The sequence below is a fragment of the Entelurus aequoreus genome, linkage group LG05 (assembly GCF_033978785.1).
Source record: "Entelurus aequoreus isolate RoL-2023_Sb linkage group LG05, RoL_Eaeq_v1.1, whole genome shotgun sequence".
In the NCBI taxonomy this organism is placed as follows: domain Eukaryota; kingdom Metazoa; phylum Chordata; class Actinopteri; order Syngnathiformes; family Syngnathidae; genus Entelurus; species Entelurus aequoreus.
The window spans coordinates 20,193,521-20,206,090 of NC_084735.1; the positions used below are offsets into that span (position 1 = coordinate 20,193,521).

Genomic DNA, 12,570 nt, shown 5'->3' on the forward strand with positions numbered 1-12,570 from the left:
TAATCCAATATTATTATTATTATTATAACAGCATTACAGCGTACACGAAGGGTAACTGGTTTCTCTACCTGGGCAACAGGCATGCGCATTCTTTAAACTAATACAGGTTGTCTGGTTAACAGATTCTCATCTGGTTAATTAAACAACCATTTCCATACTGCCCCAATACTTAATCAACTCAAACCCTCTTAGATAATTAAACATCCCCCCTTATTGTCCTTATTCCCTGTAACGCTTTGGCATCCTAGTTGTGCGCCCTGAGCGTCTCAAAGTCATTGTCTCTGGGTCAGGTGGCACAGGTTGGTCCAGCTCGAAAACAGGTGGTAAAGGTGCTACTGACTCCGGTTCACCAAAGTCACTCTCCTGCTCAGCTGACTGAGTTGCGCCTTTCAGTTCAGGATCAGGAAGGCCCTGAGTGTAGCGAGGCCTCAGCTGGTCCCCGTGGCGTCTGTACACTTGGTCAGTTGACTCTCCTTGCACTCTGTGCAACACTTGGCCAGTCTGTTGGGTCACCACTCCTGGGATCCATTTGTGTTTTCCCCCTGCGGTGTTGCGCAGATACACTGGGTCATCCACATCAAACTCTCTCACAGCAGCCCGACTGTCATGCTCCTCTTTCTGTCGATACTGCCTCCTCCTCACCTTCTTTGAGATGCTTGGTTTCAGAAAGTCCAACCGCGTACGCACATGTCTCTTGAGGTGCAAGTCCGCTGGAAACTCACCAGTAGCACTGTTGGGAGTCGTGCGATATCACAGTAGGAAATGCGAGACCATGTCCTCCACACTAAAGTCTTGTCCGGCAAGCTTTTTCATGCCTGCTTTGAATGTGGCGACGTACCTCTCGGCCAGGCCATTAGTAGCTGGATGCCTGGGTGCACCAGTCGTGTGAAGAATACCATTTCTCTTCACAAACTGCTGAAACTCATCTGACGTGAAAGCTGTGGCGTTGTCTGTGACGATTTGCTCTGGTATTCCATATGACGCAAAAAGTCTCTTAAGCCTTGAAAGGGTCACAGAGGATGTTATCTGAGACATTGTAAAAACCTCAAGCCACTTTGAATAGGCGTCGACCACTATCAAGAACACGTGACCTGTGACTGGGCCTGCAAAGTCCATGTGAAGCCATTTCCACACTTCTCCGGGGAACTCCCAGGGGTGCAAAGGGACTTGGCGGGCCGTGCGCTGTTCCAACTGGCATGTTTCGCATTGTTTGCAGACCATTTCGATGTCCATGTCTAAATTTGGCCACCAGACAATATTGCCGATGCCAGGGTGCCCACTGTGGAGCTCATTCAGCGCTGCTTTTTTTAGTTTTGCAGGTACCACGACTCTAGTTCCCCACAGAACACATCCCTGCTCAACAGATAGCTCCTCCCTCTTTTTATAGTAGACTTTTAGATCTTCCGGTATCTCTTTTGGCCATCCTTCCATGATATACTGACCTACGGCATCTCCGTGTGGTTTTCTAGCTGCACGGTGGCAGAGAGAAAGAGATTACAGGGGGTCATAAACGCGGCCCAGAAGATCACTGCATGTCCTCTTACATCACTAGAGGACCTGCATAAGAGACACTGCAACAGGAGAGCAAACTGCATCCTCAAGGACTCATCCCACCCAGGTCACCACTGGCTTGACCTCTTGCCCTCAGGGAGGCGTTATAAGACCATCAAAGCAAGGACAAATAGACTGAAAAACAGTTTCTATCCTAGAGCTGTTATTGCCCTAAACCCTGCACTTACCTGAACACTCACCACTTTATTACTTGCTTACCTCTGATAAAGATCTACTGTGCAATATGTTTTTAAATTTTAAATTGTTTTATTATGGTTGTTGTCTCAACACTATTTCATGTAGGTTTGTTTTAAAAGCATTGAGCTGGATTGCTGTTCAATTTCGTTGTTTCCATACAATGACAATAAAGGTATTCTGATATGCAGCTTTGAGAGCTCAGGATCATTGCGCGATGCCTTGGAAATCTGTTTCGCACTCACCGGTGCCTCATCCAGGTGCTCACATATCAGTGCATTCTGACATGCTGTCATTTGGCCTGTCCTTGTGTCTGTGGTCTCAGACAACGGGACACGAGACAGTCCATCAGCGTTGCCGTGCTCTTCTGACTGACGGTAGGTTATGCAGTAATCGTATGCCGACAGTATGATGGCCCATCTTTGGATACGCGCTGCTGCCATTGTTGGAAGTCCTTTATGTTCTCCAACCAGCGTGAGTAGAGGCTTGTGGTCGATCACCATGTTGAACCTCCGCCCCCACAGATATTGATGGAATTTCCTTACTCCATACACCAGGCTCAACGCCGCCTCCTCTATCTGTGAGTAGTTTTTCTCGGCTGGCGAGAGTGTCCGAGAGGCGTACGCTATCGGATGATTAAGATGTGACTTTAAGGTTTTACTACTTACGTATAAAATACTACACGGTCTAGCTCCAGCCTACCTTGCTGATTGTATTGTACCATATGTCCCGGCAAGAAATCTGCGTTCAAAGAACTCCGGCTTATTAGTGATTCCCAGAGCCCAAAAAAAGTCTGCGGGCTATAGAGCGGTTTCTATTCGGGCTCCAGTACTATGGAATGCCCTCCCGGTAACAGTTAGAGATGCTACCTCAGTAGAAGCATTTAAGTCCCATCTTAAAACTCATTTGTATACTCTAGCCTTTAAATAGACCCCCTTTTTAGACCAGTTGATCTGCCGTTTCTTTTCTTTTCTCCTCTGCCCCCTTCTCCCTTGTGGAGGGGGAGTTACACAGGTCCGGTGGCCATGGTTGAAGTGCTGGCTGTCCAGAGTCGGGACCCGGGGTGGACCGCTCGCCTGTGCATCGGTAGTGGACATCTCTGCGCTGCTGACCCGTCTCCGCTCTGGATGGTTTCCTGCTGGCCCCACTATGGACTGGACTCTCACTATTATGACGGATCCACTATGGACTGGACTTTCGCTGATATGTTGGATCCACTATGGACTGGACTTTCACAATATTATGTCAGACCCACTCGACATCCATTGCTTTCAGTCCTCTCCAAGATTTCTCATAGTCATTCACATCGACGTCCCACTGGGGTGAGTTTTCCTTGCCCTTATGTGGGCTCTGTACCGAGGATGTCGTTGTGGCCTGTGCAGCCCTTTGAGACACTTGCCATATGCGAGGGACAGTGGCAGACGTGAATTAACACCCTGTCACTTGTTAAGAGCTCCTTGCATTCCTTGAAAGTCTTGCTCCATCTCCATTTTGTTTGGTACTTCAGCAGATTATAGAGTGGTGGACTTGTTTCTTCAGCATTGTCCACACGTTTAAGTCAGGACTTTGGGAAGGCCATTCTAAAACCTTAGTTCTAGCCTGATTTAGCCATTCCTTTACCACTTTTGACGTGTGTTTGGGGTCATTGTCCTGTTGGAACACCCAACTGCGCCCAAGACCCAACCTCCGGGCTGATGATTTTAGGTTGTCCTGAAGAATTTGGAAGTAATCCTCCTTTTTCATTGTCCCATTTACTCTCTGTAAAGCACCAGTTCCATTGGCAGCAAAACAGGCCCAGAGCATAATACTGCCACCACCATGCTTGACGGTAGGCATTGTGTTCCTGGGATTAAAGGCCTCATTTTTTCTTCTCCAAACATATTGCTGGGTATTGTGGCCAAACAGCTCAATTTTTGTTTCATCTGACCACAGAACTTTCCTCCAGAAGGTCTTATCTTTGTCCATGTGATGTCAGCATTGCAAAATTATTAACCCCCCCCCCCCTCCCCCTCGTCCCCACCTTCCTCTCAAGGCGAGACCCTCCCAAGAATGGGGCCATAATAATCCGTTCCCCACTGTAGATGGAACATTATCAAAAAGGTAGCATGCTAATATAAGAATGCCAACGGTTGTGCTACGGGACTGCAAATGGCTCCCGGCCCGCACTTTGGACACCGTTGGTTTAAATCAATTACAAGAACTTCTGTCTGATGACGTCTAACGTGCGTCTCAGGGGCCATGAAAGGGGTCCTCAGTTCGGTGCTGAGATGATTCCAGAGCCCCATGTAAACACGTGAGTGGAAGCAGCTGTTCAGGCCGTTTTTAGAAATCAAAATGAACCCCGGGAGACTCGGTTAAATCTTCTGTTGACCTTATTAGCACCCGCCCTCCGCTCGGGACTGAAATATGCGACCGTCACAGCGAGCTGGCAGGTGTGCGCCACGTGTAAAAGATGTCTCCTGCGTCGTCTTATCTGTCGGCGCAGCCGTTGCCTCAGAGGGCCGCGCCGGCTTCCTGCTCTAATGCGCCGCTCGATAACAAAGTACGCAAAGTGGTGTCCTGCTGGGAGAAGAGGAGGGAGGAGGGTGGGGGCTGACTGCACTGAAGATGGCGGGGAACGCCCGCTGCAGCCACTCCTCCGTACAACCCGGGTCACACTGAGGCCTCTTGGACTGGAAATGTGTCACTCACTCAACCCTGTTTTGTTTTTTTTAAATCTAAATATTTATGAATTTTTAAAAGAAACATAGCTTGTCATGCCATTAGAGCCGGGATTTTCAAAGTGTGGCCCGTAGCTAATCGTTTAACAGCTGTTAGCATTCTAATATTAGCATACTAGCTTTTTTGTTGTTGCTAATTTTGCATCTATACACCTCAGCGTCAAACATTTTGGTACTTGACAAATAATGCCTGTTGGAATGCTGTAGTTAGTATGCAAGCTGTTTGTTTTTTTTAACTAATTTTGGTTCTTGATGCATGATGTGTAAACATGCTATTATTTTAAACACGTTTTTAAGGTACACACCTCAGAGTAATACTTTCGGGTACTTGACACGTTACACTTTGCCTTTTAGCTTGCTGGCTTTTTAAAATCAAATTTAGCAGGTAGAGTGTCATATATTTGGGTATTTCATTAATGGTAGATATATATATGTATGTATGTATATGTATATATGTATATACTGTGTATGTGTATATATATATATGTATATATGTATATGCATATATGTATATACTGTATATATATATATATATATATATATATATATATATATATATATATATATATATATATATATATATATATATATATATATATATATATATATATATATGTATATATATATATGTACATATATATATATGTACATATATATATATATATATATATATGTATATATATATATGTACATATATATATATATGTACATATATATATATATACATATATATATATATATATGTACATATATATATATATACATATATATATATATATATATATATATATATATATATATATATATATATATATATATATGTACATATATATATGTATATATATATGTATATATATGTATATATATGTATATATATATATATGTACATATATATATATATATATATATATATATATATATATATATATATATATATATATATATATATATATATATATATATACACACACACACTACCGTTCAAAAGTTTGGGGTCACATTGAAATGTCCTTATTTTTGAAGGAAAAGCACTGTGCTTTTGTACTTTTCAATGAAGATAACTTTAAACTAGTCTTAACTTTACAGAAATACACTCTATACATTGCTAATGTGGTAAATGACTATTCTAGCTGCAAATGTCTGGTTTTTGGTGCAGAAGCTACAAAACTGACCTTCCTTTGAGCAGATTGAGTTTCTGGAGCATCACATTTGTGGGGTCAATTAAACGCTCAAAATGGCCAGAAAAAGAGAACTTTCATCTGAAACTCGACAGTCTATTCTTCTTGTTCTTAGAAATGAAGGCTATTCCACAAAATTGTTTGGGTGACCCCAAACTTTTGAACGGTAGTGTATGTGTGTGTGTATGTATGTATATGTATATATATGTATATATATATATATATATATATATATATATATATATATATATATATATATATATATATATATATATATATATATGTATATATATATGTATATATATATGTATATATATATGTATATATATGTGTGTGTGTGTACAGTATGTAGATATATGTATATATATATATATATGTATATATATATATATATATATGTACAGTATGTAGATATGTGTATATATATATATATATATATATACAGTATATACATACAGTTTATATATACACACACATGTGTATATATATATATTATATATGTACATAATATTTTATGTAAAAAAAAGTTTAATCTTCGAGTTATCTTATTTCCTCAAAGAAAAACACTTCCCACGTCTGCATTTTAATATGTGTAGCAAAGCCTGTGAAAGGAGGTTTTTCTTTTGGTGAAGTGATGAAAAGTCCGCCCTAATCAATCACTTCCTCCCCAGGCTTCCACATCATTCCCAGAGTGTCCCACGTGGTTCCCGAGAGCTGCCTGCTGATATTTGTGGGGCTCCTGGTGGGCGGCGTCATCAAGGCCATCCGGGAGACGGCGCCCGTCCTCGACACCAAGCTCTTCTTCCTCTACCTGCTGCCCCCTATCATACTGGACGCCGGCTACTTCCTGCCCATCCGCCCCTTCACAGAGAACCTGGGCACCATCCTGGTGTTTGCGGTGGTGGGCACGCTTTGGAACGCCTTCTTCATCGGCGGGGTGATGTACGGCGTGTGCCGCCTGGAGGGCGCCCAGCTGGCCGGCGTGGACCTGCTGTCCTGCCTGCTGTTCGGCGCCATCGTGTCGGCTGTGGACCCCGTGGCCGTGCTGGCCGTCTTCGAGGAGATCCACATCAACGAGCTGCTGCACATCCTGGTCTTTGGAGAGTCGCTGCTTAACGACGCCGTAACTGTGGTGAGTACAAAAGAACGTTTCACAGACAAATCCCCAGGGCACAGGGTAGTCATTGCGAGAATGAGGGCGCTTTTAACATCTGGGGAATCGAGCCTGTGGCATTTTGGTAACTGCAGGTTTCAATTTTCTTCTCTATGACTTATTTTCTTTGGTTACAAAATGCAAAAGTCGTATTCATCCACCCTTTTTGCAGGTAAACGCCATTAAACAGTTCAACCAATCAGAGCATTGATCCCGCCCACCACCTCTTTGATGACTGACTTTGACAGCGGTCGTTTCCATGAATACTGGAAAGTGGCATGAAATATGGTCTAATTACTTTTTAGTTTATTTTTAATTATTTAAAGGTTTCAAAATAATAGAATATAGTATTTTACAAATTAATTAATGGACAATTTAAACTAATATTTCATCTATTCAATTGGATTTATAGTTATTTAAGTACAAAAACCAAAATTATGGGGGAAAAAATACAGCAAAAGTTTACTGAAAGTACAAAAATGTCAGCCTTTGTTCCCTGAGTGTTCAATATATTTTATATTTTATATTTGTTCTTTAATGTGAAACAATATGATTTTTTTTTTTAAACTAAAAATCAACAATTCAGCAATTAAATCATACATAAGCTTGTGTGCGCTTTGTAAATAAAATCAAAATAAAATACAATTGAAAAAAAATGCCATGAATATTTAAATGTGTCACGAAATATATATATTTAAATATTGTTAAGTTAAATTTTATTATTTAAATATCTAAAAAAAAAAAAAAAGGAATATAATATTTCACAATTTAATTAATGAACGATTTCAAAATAATTAAAACATTTGTAATGATTCATTAATATTTTCAATGGTTTTTAATTTGACTCATATTTATTTAAGGACAAAAAAAATCCGTACAGACTTTGAAATTTAACATGACGAAACCCCTCTTTTTAAAAAAAAACATGTCTAATGGAGTAACACAACACAAAATATGGAAAAAATACAGAAAAAAAATTCTAAAAAGGTAAAAAAAGTCAGCCTTTGTTGTTCCCTAAATGTTAAAACATATTTTATACTTAATATTTCTTCCATCAAGCTAAACAATATGATATTTTTTTTACTTAAGCAGACTAAAAATCAATAATTTAGCATTTTAATCATACATAAGCTTCTTTGTGCGCTTTGTAAAGATATCAAAATAAATACAAAATAAAATGCCATGAATATTGAAAAGTATATAAACCTAATTACTATTTAGTTTCTGTATTATTATTTCAATCTCTAAAAAATAACTGAATTTAATATTGTACAACTAAATTAATGGACAATTTAATAAAAAATAAGGTAATAATTCAATAATGTTTTCTATAAGCTATTTAATTTGACTCGTATTTTTTTGAAGATCCAATATGATTTGATTTTTTTACTTAAGCAGACAAAAAAATCAACAATTTAGTATCTTAATCATACATAAGCTTCCCTGTGCGCTTTGTAAATAAATCAAACTAAAATCAAACTACCTACAAAATAAAATGACATGAATATTGAAAAGTATCATGAAATACATACACCTAATTAGTATTTAGTTTATTTGTTATTATTTAAATGTATAACTGAATACAATATTATACAACTAAATTATTGGATGATTTAATAATTAATGTAAAATGTGTTATAATTCATTAATATTTTTATAACTTATTTAATTTGACTCATATTTATTTAAAGATCGAATATGATTTTCTTTTTTTACTTAAGCAGACAAAAATATCAGCAATTTAGCATTTTCAATCATAGGCTTTTCTTTGCGCTTTGTAAAGGAATTAAAAATAAATAAAGAAAATAATACAATATAAAATGCCATGAATATTGAAAAGTCTAATTATATAAACCATATTTATATTTAAGTTAACTTTTTTTATTATTTAAATGAATACAATTCACAATTAAATTTAATTAATGAACAATTTAATAATTAATGTAACATTTATAATGATTAATTAATATTTTTATAAACTGTTTAATTTGACTAATATTTATTTAAGGACAAAAACCTTCCATACAGTTCAGGCTACAGACATCGATTTTTTTAAAAATTTAACATGAAGAAGACCCTTTAAAGAAAAAAAGCATCCATAATGGAGTAACACGACAAAACTTACGGCAAAATGCAGAAAAAATGTACTGAAAGGACAAAATAGTCAGCCATTGTCTCCTCTGTGTTAAATATATTTTATACTCAATATTTCTTCAATATTGTTGAATATGATTTTTTAATTTTTTATTATTTGATTAAACAATTTAGCATTTTAATCATACATAAACTTCCCTGAGCACTTTGTAAATAAAGCAAGAAAAAAAAATGACATGAATATTGAAAAACGTCATGAAATATATAGACCTAATTAGTATTTAGTTTATTTGTTTTTACTTAAATGTCTAAAAATCCCTGAATATACTGTTATACAACTAAATTAATGGACAATTTATGAAATAATGTAACATTTGTAATGGTTCATGAATGTTTTCATTAGCTATTCAATTTTAGTCTTATTTATTTAAGGACAAAAACCATCTATTTAGTTCAGACTACTGACATTGACATTTTAAAAATCGACATGAAGAAAACCATTTTTGGAAAAAAATAAAAAATTTATAATGGAGTAAAACAAGAGCAATTATGGCAAAAATTTAGAAATAATTCACTGTAAGGATTAAAAAGTCAGCCTTTGTCCCCATGAGGGCTGGATATATTTTATACTTAACATTTCTTCAATCATGTGAAATAATTACATTTTCTTACTATAATGTTAATATCTACTGAGAATATTTATACGTATTATTTGTACCATACAATAAATGTTTACTCAGAATATTATTATATTTGTACTATTAAAATAATATTTACTTGGAATATGTATATTTATTATTTGTACTAAAGTACTTATATTTATTACTATTTATTTGTAATTTGTATCTGTATTATTTGTACGAAAATATATGTATTTATATAATATCAGATATTTGTACTATAATAATATCTACTGAGCATATGTTAATGTATTTGTACTATGATATTAATATTTAATTAGAATATGTATATGTATTATTTGTACTATTATTAATATATACTGACAAAAGGGTATATGCATGATAATATTTTTTATTTAGTATGTAGTATGTACCGTAGTATAATATGTAAATGTATTATTTTGACAATAAAAATCATATTTACTGATGTGTGTATGTATTATTTGTACTATGTTAATATCTACTTATTTGTACTATAATATTGTTACATACTGAGAATACTATATGTATTATTTTTACTATGATATTAATATCCACTGACAATATGTATATGTATTATTTGTACTATAATAGGAATATTTACTTAGAAAATTAATGTGTATTATTTGTACTAAAATATTATTATATACTGAGAATATTTATATTTAATATTTGTACTATAGTGTTATTTACTTAGAAAATGTATATGTATTTTTTGTACGATAATATTAATATCTACTGAGAATATTTATTATTTGTACTATAATTCGAATATTTACTTACAATAATAATATGTATTATTTGTACTATAATATTATTATATACTGAGAATACATATATGTATTTGTACTATAATTTTATTTTCTTAGAATATTTATGTATTTGTACTATAATAATATCTACTGAGATCATTTATAGGTATTATCAGTACTATAATATGAATATTTACTTAGAATATTAATATGTATTATTTGTACTATAATATTATTGTATACTGAGAATATGTATATGTATTATTTGTACTATAATATTATTTACTTAGAATAATAATGTGGATTATTTGTAGTATAATATTGATATCTACTGATAATATGTATATGTATTATTTGTACTATACTATTAATATTTACTTACAATATTAATATGTATTATTTGCACTATATTATATACTGAGACTATATGTATTTGTACTATAATACTATTTACTTAGAATATTAATATGTATTATTTGTACTGTAATATTAGATATTGAGAATATTTATGTTTTATTTGTACTATAATATTATGTATTATTTTTACTATAATACTATTATATACTGAGAATATTTTTGTGTAATATTTGTACTATAATATCATTTACTTTGAATATGTATGCGTATTATTTGTACTATAATATTAATATCTACTTAGAATATTTATATGTATTATTTGTACTATAATATTATTTACTGAGAATATTTTGTATGTATTATTTTTACCATAATATGAATATTTACGTAGAATAATAATGTGGATTATTTACTATTAATATTTACTTACAATATTAATATGTATTATTTGCTTTATATTATTATTATATACTGAGACTATATGTATTTGTACTATAATACTATTTACTTACAATATTACTATGTATTATTTGTACTATAATATTATATACTGAGAATATTTATGTATTATTTGTACTATATTATTATATACTGAGAATATTTATGTATTATTTGTACTATAATATTTACTTAGAATATTAATATGTATTATTTGTACTATAATATTATATACGGAAAATATTTACATGTATTTGTACTATAATATGAATATTTACTTAGAATATTAATATGTATTATTTTTACTATAATATTATATACGGAAAATATTTATATGTATTTGTACTATAATATGAATATTTACTTAGAATATTAATATGTATTATTTGTACTATAATATTGTTGTATAATCATGTGATACAATTACATGTTTCTCCTCCAAATCCACAATGAATGGTACATGGGATCACGGTTTAAAGCTGAAGAGGTTGTGCTCTGTGTTTGCGTGCAGGTGTTGTACCACCTGTTTGAGGAGTTTTCCCACGCCGGCGTGGTGACAGTGGCCGACGCCCTCCTGGGGGTGCTGTGCTTCTTTGTGGTGTCCTGCGGGGGCATCATGGTGGGCGCCATCTACGGCGTCCTGGGCGCCTTCACGTCCCGCTTCACGTCGCACACGCGCGTCATCGAGCCCCTCTTCGTGTTCCTCTACAGCTACATGGCGTACCTGTCGGCAGAGGTCTTCCACCTGTCGGGCATCATGTCGTGAGTGCTGACTTTTTTTTTTTTTCCACGCCGTACGGCGTTTTTTAATGAGTTGTTTTTGAAGGTTGATCGCGTGTGGCGTGGTGATGCGTCCGTACGTGGAGGCCAACATCTCGCACAAGTCCTACACCACCGTCAAGTACTTCATGAAGATGTGGAGCAGCGTGAGCGAAACGCTCATCTTCATCTTCCTCGGCGTTTCCACCGTGGCCGGGCCCCACGCCTGGAACTGGACCTTCGTGGTCGTCACCGTGGTCCTGTGCCTGGTCTCCCGAGTGCTGGGTGAGGGAGACCGACCCGGGTTGTCTCGGCGGATCCCTCCTTGGAGGTGTAACACCCCGTCCTCGCTTGTGTTCCAGGTGTCATCGGCCTGACGTTCGTCATCAACAAGTTCCGCATCGTCAAGCTGACGAAGAAGGAGCAGTTTATTGTCGCCTACGGTGGCCTGCGAGGCGCCATCGCCTTCTCTCTGGGCTTCCTGCTGACCAACAAGATGAAGGACTTGTTCCTCACCGCCATCATCACCGTCATCTTCTTCACCGTCTTTGTTCAGGTGAGAGGAACCGCTCCCCGTTTGGTTTTACAGAAAACCACACCGTTTCTGTACGATATACAAAACATTTTAAATATATTTTTTATACTAGACATTTCTTCAATCATGTGAAACAATTACATTTTCTTACTATAATGTTAATATCTACTGAGAATATT

The 12,570-nt window shown here is 35.4% G+C and overlaps 1 protein-coding gene across 1 annotated transcript in view; it reads left to right on the plus strand.

The window, feature by feature from the left end:
* The window catches only part of slc9a1b (solute carrier family 9 member A1b), a 37,404-nt gene that overhangs the window by 2,510 nt on the left and 22,324 nt on the right, over positions 1-12,570 (plus strand). The window contains exons 2-5 of the mRNA XM_062047337.1: positions 6,316-6,776; positions 11,609-11,859; positions 11,924-12,141; positions 12,219-12,412. Coding sequence (XP_061903321.1) covers positions 6,316-6,776; positions 11,609-11,859; positions 11,924-12,141; positions 12,219-12,412 — 1,124 coding nt within the window. The remainder of the gene's footprint in view (positions 1-6,315; positions 6,777-11,608; positions 11,860-11,923; positions 12,142-12,218; positions 12,413-12,570) is intronic.